Source organism: Loa loa, assembly GCF_000183805.2.
Source record: "Loa loa unplaced genomic scaffold supercont3.13, whole genome shotgun sequence".
In the NCBI taxonomy this organism is placed as follows: Eukaryota; Metazoa; Nematoda; class Chromadorea; order Rhabditida; family Onchocercidae; genus Loa; species Loa loa.
In genome coordinates, this window is record NW_018108193.1 from 443,877 (window position 1) to 459,177 (window position 15,301).

Sequence of the window (15,301 nt, forward strand, 5' to 3'; positions counted from 1 at the left end):
ATGTAAATAATTCTTTTATTTCTTCTCTCTCTCTCTCTCTCTCTCTCTCTCTTCCTCCCTTCCCTCCTAAATATTAGCTATTGTTACAGATTGATTGCCAATTTCTTTCGTTTCTCTTTTTTTTTTTTGTTTGCAACTTTTAGTCATTAGCATCGTTTTCTATTAAAATTACAGATTACAGCACCCTTTTTGTTCCATTTTTTCTATCCCTTGAAGAAATGATCGATGATAGAAGATGAAACAGATATTTATCATCAGTTGATTCTCCTTTGATCCACGTAATTATCGTCCTTTCTCCCTCTCCTTTTCCCACTTTCTCTTTATGAATCATTATTCACGTATAGAGATGGTAATATCACGTCACGTAACATCTCATCAGTTTTTCCGTCATTCCAAAACGGCACTTCTGTTTCACGTTTGTATGCTTTGAAGCATTCCGTAAAGTACTGTCTGGTCAAATTAACTTTTGACCATTATTTGTAGGCTACTTGACTGTCTAATATGAGACATGTTTTCCATCCATCCATTCATTCATTAATTCACGTTTATTCATTTGTCCATTCAACCATTCAGTCCATCGATCTACAGTGATATAGTGAACTTTCTCAGAGGTCAAAAGTTATGATACGTTTAATGTTTCATCCTTTCTCCTGTTTCCTCTTTCTATCTATGACACAAGCTATAGAATGACTTCTGCTTCTCGATGGTCAACTGATTTTACGCTTCATAATCTCTTTCATAGAAAGAGGAAAAGAAATATTTCTAACCATTTCCAGAAATGAATCTGTCATTTCGAACATTAGAAAAAACTGTCTTAGAAGAGGATATTTCTGATCAAATAACATTTCATTCAATAACGAAAATTAAAAATATGAACTTAAATAATCGAAAAGAAAGGGATGGCAAGGACAAAGTGGACAAGGATGGACAAAGGGATGCGCAATGGTGAGGGTTAACAGTAAAGTATTGTTTACAATGATATGGACGACTGTGACCTAAAATAGGAGGAAAATAAATATATTTACATGTCAGAATTTGCTGTTTTTTCACAAATAACTAATAATGGACCAGATCTTTTTTCTGCTTTGGCTGTTTTGGAGTGGCCTTATTAGGACGGAAAAGGAAGCCAAGAGTGAAAGGATGAAAGTAAACGAAAAACTCGCTTCCGTTTTTCCATTTCCAGAAGACAGCGGAAAAATAATTGGAAAAGGGCTGGTAGGGGAAGGATAATGATGGAAATATTAAATGATATATAGATTTGATTGATAGATTGATAGATTGATAGATTGATAGATTGATATTTATAATGTTTCTTCTGTGTTTTAGTCAACATTTTATTATTATTCCTATTAGATTGATACATTTTTTTTCTCTTCTTTTTTTCTTTTCCCTCTCTTTGTTTGGTTGCTTATACTTACACTTTGTGACGATTTAACAAAGTGATGAGATGTAAGCAATGATTATCATCAACTTTTCAATTTATTATCATTCCTTTCTCTTTTCTTTCTCTTTCTTCTCTTTCTCCTTTTTTTCACCTTCTCTTTCTCTCCCTCTCTTTTTTCTTTGAAAGTATTCGTATCTTTAATCGAGTAATTGATATTTGGTTATTTTTATTGTTATTATCTGTTATCGATATTGTTTTTAACTTTCTTCGGTCTTTTATTTAATCACTAATCTTTTTTCCCATCACTTATCAATAATCAGTGACAGTAGCTAAATACGATCGATCTTACTTTTCCATATCATATTAATACATCAGTTCATTGAGCGTATACGACTATTGGGGAGGCCAGTTGGATTTTTAAATTACCAAGACGGATGAAGAATGATAAGATAAGAGAGGATGATAGGATCTTAATATTGATCATATAACTATTCTATTTCCCCGATCAATATCTATTTGATCTGTAAAGTAGAGGAATTTATCATTGGTATGATTATAATACTACGTATTATTTATCTTCAACGCTACGATATTAATTGCTCTTTAGCGGAGGATTAAATGGTTCGTTTTAATGGGAATGTTTGTTATATTGAAGAGTAAAAGTTGTAGAGAAAGGTTGGGATGAAATTTATTATCAAGTCATGTAGTGATTGTAAAGGATAGGAAAGAAAGCTGATAATGTTGATAATAATGACAACAAATAATAATAATAAAGAATTATGAATAAGAAATTCGGCAAAATGATTCATTTCTTCCTTTTCATATTAATTATATATATAAATATTTGTATATTCATGGGATATACGATGTAATAATTCAGTATTTAACTTTTTACTCATCCTTTTTTATCATTTAAATATATATATATATATTTGTATACATATATATGTATATATATGGTGATGTATCATTATTTAGAGCAAATATGTTCATTTGGTGACATCGTTGACCTCATTTTGACGTTTCCAGTCTAATCATTGCCTTCTTCTATCTTTTCTTTTCTTTTTTTTCGCTTTCATAATAAAAGTTTTAGAATATCTGTGCTGATATATTCATACTTATATATATATATATATATATGGATACACAAATTTATCACTTGAACAACATATTGATAACGACGAGAAAGAGGAAAAAAGTATTTTAAATCAATTCCAGAATGGTTAAATTTGGATAAGAGACGAAAAGAATGGATGATAGTTGATTGTGTAATTACCAGAATTTCCAGTATTTATACGGAAAGAACCGGGTGGAACGAGTGGTGACGTCCTGAATTTGGCATGTTCCATCACAAAATTATTGCTCCTAGTTCAGTTAATATTGTTGATTGAATTAATATAATTGATTCATTCATTAGCAAAATTCATTCGTTATGCACATTGGTGATTTGAAACGAGCAGTGGAAGATGTTGTTTTGCGACCTGATGATAATCGGCTCAGTGATATGGAGGAACGTTCCACGATCGCTGCTCTTGACCTATGCCAGGTATTATTACTGTTATTATTTTTACCGTTTCATTCGTATATACTTTCTCCCTTTCTCTTTCTTTTGTGTTTGATAAAATGAAATGAATCAAGTTCAACTATATAAATGTGAGATTTTAGTTAGGACAAGCCCAGGGAACTCTTCCACGAACCTCAACCTCAAGTCAAATACAGCGACAACGAACTGCTACAACGCTTACATCATCTTCCTACAGTGGTGAAATGCTTGCCAGTTCAACGGAAAGTACTTGTAGTACTTCGATAACAACTTCTAGTAGCCATGTTCAAGGAGCTCCACCACTAAGCATGAGCACATCTTTAGATACTATGGTTCATCTTTCATTTCGTTTCATTTCCTTCATTTATATATCTCTGTGTCTCTCTATTTGTGTGTGCCTGTTTACTGACCAATAGTAAAATAGCGCACAAAAGGAATTGATATCAGTTATTGAATTACAGTTATGAATTTTAACTTCGGTTAATTTCATTGTTATCGGCATAATCGTTCATGTTTTAGGTAGTGCTACGACAAACTCTATCCTCCCGGCCATCTTTAGGTACGTCAAGACGTTCAAGTCGTGTCCTTCCACATTACAGTCACAGCAAGCGAAAACGTTCAAATTCAGTATCGTCATGTATGAATAAAGGGTTTGTTTTATTCGTTTCATTAATTTAAATACCACACTGAATTGCAAAAATCAGTTTGAAATCAATTCTTCCAACCGATTCGAAAAATCGAAATTACTTCAATCACTTTAGAATTAATTAGTTGTTTTGTTAGTTAATCAATTTTTTTTATGCATGGTATGTCTATCAGATGGTATGAAGTGATTTAGAGAGATTAACAAGAATCACTTTTAATTAACTTTAAACATCTTCCTGAATTGGTTACAGATACATCAGATTTTAGAACGAATTGAAAGATTAAAAGCGATTCTTTTAAAGAAATATCTCATTACTTCAACACAATTTGTTTATTGCTCTTCAAAATATTATATCCCACCTTCCTTATTATTCATTTTTTTTGATACATCAACTTTAAACATTTGCTCTAATTGATAGCAAATACATCAGTAGTCTGCTAATTTACAACCTTTTACCAACTATGAGTAACTTTTAGTGTGACAACTTTTGGTCATAAGAGATGGTAGCATTTTGCAAATAATCTCAGGTTAGCCCTGAATATTGTTATTCGGGTCTTGCAAACAATTCAAAATATGTTTCAATACCATATGTATGTTGCGGATAATCATTTGATTTTCTAATCTTTTCTTTTCTTCACTCTTAATATTGGAAGTATGACATTTCAGCTTTTTAATACATCATGGTGTGGCAAGTACAGCAGGTGTTAGTGCAACGACAACCGGTGGTGCGTCTGCACTTTCTTTACCACCAACAGCTCGGCATACTCCCTTCCGATTCGGTGATTTTGATGAACATTCTTCTACGAAATCTGCAAGTGGTGATAATCCCCGGACCCCTTACACCACGGTTAGTTCCATAGAATCATGAATCATAGCACTGAAACCGGATTAATAATCGTAATTCACGATCTAACAATGTATGTCTTGTTACAGTAAGTGTATCATTCCTTTTTTATTCTCTTCCAAATCATTTTTTTTTTTAACTCAATGTTCATTAGTTAATTATATTTCAGAATCTTATTGAACCAATGCTAGAAATTCGCATTCAGCAGCAGAAGCAGCAACATCAGCCACTGATATCTGAAGAATGGACAAATATGTGTAAGGAAAGAAGAAACGATCGAGGGTATCAACAATCTGGCAAGTTTGAAGGTTTGCTTCATTTTCTTTTTCTTTGTTTTCAATTTATTCCAAAATTACAATCTGAATCTTACATTAATTTAGATTGCTATAGTAATATAGGTGTAGAATGGATCACAACTGTAGATGACAAAACCATTCACAAATCTTGCACATGCATTCAATCATTTCTAATATTATTTGTCCTCTTCATTCGTTATTCTATTTCATAAATGAATTACTGATGTTGTTTTGACGTTGTATGTATTTTGTATACACCTCATTAAGCAATAATTAGTTTACAAAGCAGTATAAGTTTTAAGTAACTTTCAAAAATATTGATAACGTATCATGCTATTAGTAAATATTACCAATTTATACTACATATAATACGTTGTTATTGCCAATTTATTTTATAATATTTAAAAAATTAAACTTCATAATTAGATTTAAGCATAGTCAGACTTCAGCTAATTGAGCTTTCGGTAAAATTCTCACTGTTTGATCATGAAATATAATAAATTGGGCTAATCAATATAGCTTAGTCACTTTTAAAGCAGTTTTTTCTAAGTCTACTGATGTATTGATATTTCGAGGCCTTCTTTTATTGACGTAATCAGTTCATGAGCTTCGTTATTTATCACTTGACGACTTTTGTTATCAAAAGAATTTGCGGTATTATTTCGCAGTATATCGTGATGTATATTCTACTGTATCGGAATGTTCCAGAGTGAGCTTGAAATATAGCACATTATTATCTGAGAATGGAATTATTCCTTTCTGTTTTGTAAACGTTTTCCCTGACTTTACAGATAGTATGATAGCAAATCGACAAACGGCAAATAATTGTGCACCGAAATTATTTCCCGTAAGCTCATTTACTGAATTTCGTGAAGCACATAAAGGTTACGATTCAGATAATGAAGAACAGATGGAATGTGATTAAAATATTACTGTATATAGAATGATGTACATTCCACCGCTTCTAATGCTTTCAGTTCGCGTAAGATTATGGTTAGTTCCGTATAGTTATACTTTTTGAAATATATTTCTTTTTTTTACCTCGAGGTTAGAGAAATAAATTTCCCTCTTATTTGTATGCATAAGTATACTGATGCAAGAAGGAAAGATGTCCATATTTAAGAAATAACGAATCTTTCCAGTGAACATTTCTGTTTAGTTTCAAAACGGTGGAATTATATTGCAGAATTGCATGATTGGTTATTGGCAACACAGTGGTGTAACTTATTTGAGCAATTGCAGATGGATTTTTCTCATTGTAGCTGATGTTCTTTGAATTGATCATTTGATAACAACCATATGGTTTCTTCTTTTTTTTCTTTTTATAGTTCTGAAGGAATAATCAGAAATTGAGTTTTTAAAATTTGTTCACTTTTCATAGAGAATATCATGACAGTATCATAAGCAAGATTACTTTTAACGGATAGGAAATTTTAATTTCAGTTATTTGTTTTTCCTTTTTTATTTCCAGCTATATATATATGTTTGCTGGTGTTTGTAAAAGCTTCCGTTTCTTTCTTCCGTTTGTATTCTGCGATATTATATTTGGTACTTCAACTAGTTTCTCATATATTCTTTCATCATGCGTGCGCGTGTATGAGGATGCATGTGTTCTTACTGTAATATTTTTCCTATATAATAGATCACTGCAGGTTACAGTGAATATTTCAAAATGAGACATATTGTGTTAGTACAAGATCTCCATAAACAGTTCCTAAACAGTTTGATGAGTAAAGAGTAAGACGAGAACATTTTTGTTGTTTACTGATGTATCCAACATATTTAACGATATATAACATGGCAGTGATTAATCTGGCTCATCGTAAACGCAATCATTCGACTTAATTATTCAAGCATTATCTATCTGTCATTGGATGTAAACATTTTGATGTTCATTTCCGAGTACAAATAATAACAGAGGCAAATAATCAACTTGCTGGAGTCAGTCAGTGTTGATTTCGTTTTCATATAATTTTTAAGATGTAGAAGAGAAAAATGATTATCTATCTTTGGTCATGAAAGGAAAGAATGGTGGGTAACCTAAAAATAGGTGATAAAAGGTTATGGTGGTCGACTAAAGAATACTTTTTTTTGCCGGCTTATTACATGTTGCGACTACAACTTATTGCTGGATGATGTCAGCATGTCTCTCAGTGTTTCACATTCTAACTTCGAATTATTTGTTGATTTCGATAAAGAAATGATTTGCTGATTTGTTTAGGGAATTTGGTAACAAAAGAGTGAAGTAATAATCTGGTTTCTTATATGTACAGCACAGAAAAGCCATCTTAATAGAACTATTCCGGATTTAAATCCTCAGCCTCATAGGTTAACATTGACCAGCATAACCCTCTTTTATTTATAGTTCTTCTTTCTCCAGTTTTTCTTCTTTTGACTGAAATGACAAAATTTAGCTGAAAAATTTTCATACTGTCACCTTTTGCTAATAACTCTGTCTCCTTAAAGTCGTAAGTCGTTTCTTCCCAGCAGTAAATCGGAAAATATATATTCATATCAGTGAACAGTCAATCGTCAGCGAGGACTCTCGGAAGTCTTATAAGTTTTCACTTGAAGATAAACTTACATCATCTTCCCATCCTTCACTTTCGTCCACATACTTGTTCGGATTTCTTTCTGGCTCTTCCTTACCTTCTTTCAATTCGCCTTCTCCACCCTTTCTTAACTTCTCCATTTCTAACCCTCTTTCTTTCTGACTATTGTCAGACCCACTTTCTTTTTCCTCGTCCTTTTTCTCTGTTCCCTCTTTTCCGTGCTCCCGACTTAAGCCAGTCTCTTTTACCTCCTGCTTCTCATTTGAATTTTCCTCCTCTTCTTTTTTCTTTTCTTCCTCACGCTGGAGCTTTTCATCGTATTCCTTCTTCATTTTTTCCTCACCTTTTCTAGTACCATTTAACGTAAGAGCCGCAAATTTCTGAAGTACGCTGAATGTTCAATTGTGTAGACTTTATGCCATCAGAAGTAGAAATAGATGGATATGGAGATAACATTATTTGAAAGCTCTCCCAATTTTACAAAATTCATTATGAAAAGATTACGAACTGAATTTCCCAATGGTTTCCATGAAACAATTCAAAAAGTGTAGAGCATCCTGTCAGTATTCTTTTTTTTAAACTTTACTTTTCTCAAACACTACCTTAGCTTCTTCAATAGAATCGGTTATAATGATATTGTCATATACTGTACTACTGTTCACTTGCCAAATCTCGATTCCAATTGCACCGATATCATCGTACAGATAAAGGTTCGGGTCTGGTATATAATTTGGATTATCGATTTCAGGATGTATCCATTCTCCCTGAATTTCTATTCTTTCAATCCTTGAACCGAGATATGTAACAAATAATTTCGGTGGTAAATTTTATTAATTTCATATCGCTATCAGCGGGAGGAGTGCAAAAAAAAGTATTTGGAAAGCGAATTCACTCAACCAACCTTGTATGCTGGATTTGCAATCTCTTTCGGTACCCATTTACCTTTGTAGTCCGGATTTATCATTCCCGGGGGCTCCCATTCGCCATCCCATTCATCATCCCAATCATCTGGTTTCTTAACTTCTAAATTCAATATAAATTCTGGCTGATCCCAGTCGTCCGGTTTTTTGTCATCTGGATCAGGTATAAATTCTTCATCAACCCAATCAGCTGGCTTATTCACACTTGGGTCCTAAAATCATATTTTTTCAATGCCACCGACAGTATTCAATAAAATCCAAATAAAAATAAAAACGAAAATTATTTAAACTGCACTTTGAAAAAATTTATGCAAAGTACATCACAAAGCTGTATGCGAAGCGATAAAATTTGATCACATATTTCACAGTCGCTAACTGTATATTTCTTAGAATGGAAGAAAAAGCAAAATCTCTGGAAGGCTCTAGTAGTAGGTGAAAAAATAAGAAAAACCATTATTCGTCGTGGCTTAAGAAAATCGTAGTGATCTTCCAAATCTCCGGTAATTTTTTCCTCATAATCGGCAAGTATTTTGATGGAATTATTCGGATATAAAATCATTGTATATACATGAGATAGTTCATCACTCTAGAATTAAATCTAACACTGAACATTTCACCTCATTACTGCTACATTTCACGAAATCACAACTTTTTGGAATTTTTACTCTAAATCCTGATTCCTTCGTAAATTTGCAAAATTACAAGCAGTAATTTCACTCAGAAGGACCAAAAGGAAAGATGGTGAGATTCCTGTTGAAATCCTATTGGAAAGAAATCTGAATGAAAAAATTAACTTGAAACTTATGCTTGTAGTGAAAATGAAGTAGAAATAATTACAGTGATGGGCAAAAATGAATTGCAGTGATAGTAAGAATCCTTGTAGCGAAATATAGCATGAATTTTTTTCAAGTATATGCCGCATATATCTGGCCCGAACATAATCTCGTATGGAGTTTCACCACTGAACCGTTTTTGGTCCAAATCTGATTTCATTAGCTGAATTGGAATAAATTTATTCTAAGAAAAGATATTTTACCGAAATATCGGGAACTTTTTGTGGTAACAATCAGTGTTATATTCATATCATTATGTGCCTAAGTATTAGATCCATACATATTCAGGTTATAATCCCCTTCCAATTTGTATACAAGTCCTTAGTCTTCTTTCGTCTTAGTCTTATTTATTATTCCATGTTTTCGATGTCCTATTTACTTGCCTAATAAATACTTGCCGCAGCTCTCCATTTCCATGGAGATTATCACACATATACATGCATCCACAATTCCCACCCATCCTAAACAACCGGATTTCAAGTGTTTGTTGCAGTTATTTTCAGAATCATAGATATCTCACAAACTTTTAAACCATCTGTTGTTTATTCAGTCTGTTTCATTATGCAGTTTTCCCTTTGAGAAATGGTCATGTGAAATTGTTTGGTAACATGAACAATGTCCTAGGACTGATTTCCAAGTAAGTAATATTGTTCTTTTGTAAAAATAGTAAAGCACGGAAGTAAATATACCTTTACGTACAGGCCACCACAATCATCATAAGGTAGAGTAAATCGTTTTATTGCATACTGGATGATAAGTAGTCTGTCTCTATTCGAGAATTTTGGAAATTTCGCCGAAATAGCATAATTCTTGACATCCTGAAATACACGCATAAATGATTCGAACATCTGAAGTCGAAAAAACTCTTTATTTATTTCTTATTATCATTATTAATAATAATATTATTAGAACTAGTAGTATATTTAAATTGGTAACCAGTTACCTCGGTCGTAGTGAGTCCAAGATCTTCCTCTGGATCATTGTAGAATTGACCATAGGAAAGGTTGAATTTTCCATAGTCCTTTCGATATTCAGATGGTACCCACCGCCTTTTCCAGCCATCTCCGTCTGGAAATACCTGCTGCTATTCAAGCAATGAAGAAATAAGATTTAGTATTAAAAAAATAAAAAGGAAAAAATAGAACACAAAACAATGCATATGAATTGGTGCCATCTAACCTTTTGTGCTGCATTAATAAGCTAATCACAGATTCAATCTCAAACTCTTTTCAAAGACAAATAAGGAACTAAGCTTTATTCCTGTCTGTTTTAACATTACGGTTCATAGCTCTTAGGTTTAGGAAACTTGTGTATAATAAGCTCAGTCCGAAGGCTGTAATTCAATTATCGAAAAGCAGCATAATGTTACATTCCATTTCACTGTATATAATAAACCTTCAGTTTTCCTTGTTATACAAATTGCTTAATTAGCTATTTGCACGTTTGATAATAATTCTAATTTACCAATTTACGTTGTTTCTACTATAATTACAACACGCAAGTCTCCTAAATCTCGAAAAAATTTCGATAGTGAAAAACAACAAATGCCATTCTTCGAATTTTCATTACCATTAACCTTCATCTTCCGACGAACTTATTTAAGATCTTTCGTGAAATATGTCGAGATTCCTGCCACTATAAATTGCAAAAAGAAAAAGAAAAAACTAGCTTAGAATTTCCAGAACTTTCAGGTCTGGCCTATTTTTATTTTCAGTAAAGACTTGAAGAAAGTCCCAAGAACAGATTAAATGGTGGAAAAATTAAGTGCGACCTTTGAATTGTTCTTGGAAATATATCTTGCAGTTAGCGTAGCTGATGATACATAAAAGCACCACAAATAATACAGAAGAAGGGATCATAATTTGGAATTTCATGCGTTTACCATCGCTTAAATCCTAGACATTCCGGAATACGTTTGCTGAGCTCATCATACATCCCGCCTTTTATTGGTCCACGTCACCTGAACGCCATTCATCGGTTGGCACATCGAACTAGAGCTTTAGCAATGTCCATTGCAGCTGTTCTTAAGTCAATAAATCGAACGGCCTTTTCCCTTCATTCATCCAAAATAGTTATATCAAAATCAGAGCCACTAACTTCTGAAAAACATACAAATCCCCAAAGCAAAACAAAGAATTCCAGGGAACATCTCCCGAAGATAACCGTAAGATATTTTCGAGTTAAACAGTACAATCCATTGCAGCCTACAAGAAAAACAGTAAGAGAGGAATCAAGTTCATTTATTTTCAATTTTTACTCATCCTGACGGATGGTAGCCATCAAGTATGGATTCGAGTCGTCCTTCAGACCTCCTCCTCCCGTAATGCTTCCCATTTCACCTAATTTTATTCATCAGCTTATGAAAAAACCAATGAAGGTTTCGTGAATGACAAGCAGTAAAAATGAGAAACAGGAAAATTCGCTAAAAAGCCGAAAGACACAAATCCCACTATGACTACTTAGATCACAGGTCTAGTAAATAATTCTTGTAATGGGTTCAACCCAGTGATAAGCGAGAACCATTTTCGTTCGGTACTTAAACATTTTATAAGAATAAAAATATTTATTCCTGATCTGAACAAATAAACAAAATCAAGAAGCGAAATAAGAGGGAGAGAAATGAGGATAATGCATCAACAAATTACGAATATCGAATGAATAAATTAGAAACAAAAGTATCCCCAGCGCCAAACCCTTCTTTTTTTTACATTACTTCTGCAGTATTAAAATTCTTCCCAAAATCTTGATTAAATTTTCCCAAGGAGATCCTAGCGTAAAAAGTAACAATGCCACATATCAGGAAAACCGATATGGCAATTGGTGTGCCAATAAAATTATTCTGGCACGCAATGTCCACTGATTTACAACTCTTCGTGTTCTTCGCTATCCTGCAAAATTTGAATAAAAGTAACTATTTATTTTTTAAATTTTATGCAAAGAGAAAAATGAATGCAAATACAATAGATTCACCTTTTTCTTTTCGCTTTCCCCCTTTTCTCCCTCTTCCTTTCCTTCCTCCTCCTTTTCTTCTTCGTCTGTCTTCTTCTCTTCTTCCTTCCTTTTCTTTTCTTCTTCCTCGTCTTGTTTTTCTTTCATTTTCTTCTCACCTTCCTTCGTTTTTTTCAATGTTTTTTCACCAAACTTCTGCAAATGGTTCAGTTGTAACAGATAGTAATCAAAGATTTCTGTGTAACTTAACCTTTAAAAGGTGATGGCCTTCTTGAAACCATGTATCCCGGTAAAGTTACTCATAATCATGCTTATACCAATACCAACAGTATGAATATTGCCACAAGGTAAGTCCCAAATAAATCTACAAAACTATCTTCATTCTAATTATCACGAAAAATACACTGATAATGACAAATTACGAAAGCATACTTTGGCCTCCTCCACACTGTCTGTCACAATGATGTCGTCGAAAATGGTCCCTGATTTTACTTGCCACAAATCAAATCCAATTGCTCCAATATCCTCATAAACGTACAAATTATCATCTGGAGTGTATTCTGAATTATCGATTTCTGGATGAATCCATTTGCCCTAAACAAAAGATACTAAAGTGATTCTGCTGTACTAATAATAGCATTTAGAAAGGAAACAAGATTTACTATAAGTTCACCTTGTATGCAGGATTCTTTTTCTGCTTCGGCTTCCATTCTCCTTTATATTCTGGATTGTCAACCATCGGTGGTTCCCATTCTCCGTCCATTTCATCATCCCAGTCCTCCGGTTTCTTAGCATCGGGATCAGGAATGTGTTCCGGCTTGTCCCAGTCTTCGGGTTTCTTGTCATCCTCATCATCAATGTATTCCCGTTCATCCCAGTCTTCTGGCTTCTTTGCATCTGGATCCTGAACATTCTTGCTTTACCACACACTCCGTGTATGATATTGGACCACACCACCAGCACTTTTTGGAAATTTTCAAACTTTACATTTATTTTTTAAAAGAGTCGAAATTATCCTCACAGCAACCTTTTTCACTTAAACAAACATCATTAAGAAGAATGACCTTAATTTTTTGAGGGAGGAAGTCCCAATCTGCTTCCAACTCACCAGACTCAACCTTCTCGCCATCAATCTGGACTTCGTAGGTATTATCAGGAGTTACAATCAATGTGTAAAGATGAGTGAAGACATCATCCTGTAATGATAAACAAATGTACGGCGAACATATGAAGTAGGAAAAAGAGTTACAATGAAACTGCATGTTTATCTCGGACGAACCCGAACATATTATGAGACTGAACGAGTAGATACGCGAGAAGCATTGATATAGCTTCTCGAATGAACATCGATATACCATGAATTATCGATAACTCCACGAAAAGCACAGATAATTCGAAGAGAAAAAAATATGTTAATAAAAGACAAAACCTTGCATCGGATGTCTTTCTTGATCATGTGATTCCTACCCTTGTAATGGAATATGACATGGACTTTCTTTGTACCAGGTCCACAAATATCAGGACCAAACATAATGTGATAAGGAGTTTCGCCATGGAAATCTTCTAAATTTACATTTGATGCCATCAGCTGAAAAAGATGGGACTACAAAACAAGTAGATTCCAGAGGTGATGAAGCAAACTTGCATTTCTTCGAAGCAGGATCATCAATGAAGTTCAGTGCGACAAAATACAACAGAAACACACATTTTTAGAAGTCAACTAAAAAGTTTTCTGTGTAACATCACATCAGATAGTGCTGCCACTGCTCGGCAAAAAATAATAATTTCAAACACTAAGCTCCATCTCACCCGACGAAGAAGGAGAAAACATATATTTAAAAAAAAATAAAAAAAAAAATCGCTCAAAAAATCGTCCTGATGAACCGTATTCATTATGGTTCTGTAATCAGAAAGCAAAAGGAAAAGAAAAGCTATTTTTTAAAATAAACTTCACCTTAACATAGCCACCGCCACAGTCGATGTCTTGTTCATGTTTGACACTAAACTGAATAACCAGGGATTTACCCTTGTTTGAAAAACCTTTGTCAAATTCAGCACCAATTGAATAAAATTTCGCATCCTGCAATAAATACATGAGATGAATAAATGAATCTCCCTGGTGAACACTATATGACTTCAACAACTACTTGTAATAAAGGTGTAATTGAACTTTTATTACGAACGATCGCAAGAAGGTGAAATACCTGTGCCGTCCTGAGACCTTTATCTTTCACAGCATCACCGTAAAATTTGCCATGCGATATTTCCCACTTGCCGAAATCATCCTTATGTTTTGACTTTATCCACCTTTTTTCCCACTCATCATCTAAAAATCAGAAAGAAATTCCAGATCTTGCTACTTTAATAGTAATAACGAAATCAGTGGTATCAGTGTTCTTACAAAACTATTCCCGGCACAGGGCTCCTTGCATCTAAATCGACCTCAGCATTGAGGAGAATGTCTACTGAAAATCAACAATTCACATCATGATCGCCCCCTAACAACTGAATATCGATAGCATTTCTTAATTATAATCAAGCTTTTCGCTTATCTGTTTCCAACATTCAACTAATCCTACCACAGGAAAATGTTAAAATTAATATGCTTCATCCTTTTTTCGAAGAGCTGAACTTACCCAAAAATTCTTCCTTGAAATATATTTTAGCAGTGACTGCTGAAAAGCAAACAAGTCCTAATAGCAAATTCAGCTGCATTTCTGAAATTAATACGCAAGTATAGCAAGAAATCTTAGTAACAAATATATGATTGATAGGACGCCTTCAATTTATACATTAGATGATAATAGTTCCAGCACGTTTTTCGTGTCAAAGTTCACTGCTGACCTAACCGGTAAATGCGGAAAATTATTTTAAATAAGATTCATTAACACACACCAAATAATCTCTGGGGAAAAAAAATATCTGTGCTAACTGTCACTTCACATTTCATCTTCCTAGCATATTTCTCTCACCAGACAGCAGACTATTAAAATGACGAGATTCATACAGTTTTTGAAATCTGACTCCTCCTAAATTACCCACCAAAGCCCTGTGCTCATCGGAAGACACCAGCACGACGACCATAGTATTAATAGGAAGAATTCGTAAGAGGAAAGTAGAACAGTATGGAAACTCTTGACAAATTTGTAGCCTAAAACGAAGGTGAGGCAGGTATTATAGCCTAGAAGGACAAGAAGGAAGTATTACAGCCTAGAAGGACAAGAGCGAAGTATCACAGCCTAGAAGGACAAGAGCGAAGTATCACAGCCTAGAAGGTCAAGAGCGAAGTATCACAGCCTAGAAAGACAAGAGGGAATATTACAGCCTAGAAGGA

The 15,301-nt window shown here is 33.8% G+C and overlaps 3 protein-coding genes across 4 annotated transcripts; 1 reads left to right on the forward strand and 2 right to left on the reverse strand.

Annotated features, from left to right (window-relative positions):
- Window positions 1-2,596: 2,596 nt before the first annotated feature.
- Window positions 2,597-5,959, forward strand: LOAG_07328 (hypothetical protein). Its single transcript, XM_020447395.1, has 7 exons — window positions 2,597-2,930; window positions 3,050-3,259; window positions 3,447-3,577; window positions 4,240-4,420; window positions 4,587-4,725; window positions 5,505-5,706; window positions 5,900-5,959. The coding sequence occupies exons 1-6, from the start codon at window positions 2,817-2,819 to the stop codon at window positions 5,636-5,638; spliced, it is 909 nt and encodes a 302-aa protein (XP_020302368.1). The 5' UTR covers window positions 2,597-2,816; the 3' UTR covers window positions 5,639-5,706; window positions 5,900-5,959.
- A 975-nt stretch (window positions 5,960-6,934) lies between these two features.
- On the reverse strand, window positions 6,935-10,600 carry LOAG_07329 (the record flags this gene model as incomplete). Of its 2 annotated transcripts, XM_020447396.1 has the most annotated exons (9): window positions 6,935-7,108; window positions 7,298-7,645; window positions 7,868-8,029; window positions 8,167-8,397; window positions 8,637-8,771; window positions 9,023-9,181; window positions 9,708-9,836; window positions 9,962-10,086; window positions 10,588-10,600. In XM_020447396.1, the coding sequence occupies 9 exons, from the start codon at window positions 10,598-10,600 to the stop codon at window positions 7,073-7,075; spliced, it is 1,338 nt and encodes a 445-aa protein (XP_020302369.1). In that variant the 3' UTR covers window positions 6,935-7,072. The 2 variants fall into 2 exon arrangements, with proteins under 2 accessions (XP_020302369.1, XP_020307160.1); XM_020447397.1 differs by lacking the exon at window positions 6,935-7,108 and having other exon boundaries at window positions 7,109-7,645.
- Window positions 10,601-11,548: 948 nt separating this feature from the next.
- Window positions 11,549-14,692, reverse strand: LOAG_07330 (RAL-1 protein). The gene is made up of 9 exons (XM_003142863.2): window positions 14,604-14,692; window positions 14,172-14,293; window positions 13,922-14,047; window positions 13,397-13,555; window positions 13,032-13,163; window positions 12,641-12,871; window positions 12,400-12,561; window positions 11,989-12,162; window positions 11,549-11,906 (listed from the first exon to the last, which is right to left on the reverse strand). Exons 1-9 carry the CDS (start codon window positions 14,680-14,682, stop codon window positions 11,880-11,882), a joined length of 1,212 nt encoding a protein of 403 aa, XP_003142911.1. The 5' UTR covers window positions 14,683-14,692; the 3' UTR covers window positions 11,549-11,879.
- Window positions 14,693-15,301: the final 609 nt, after the last annotated feature.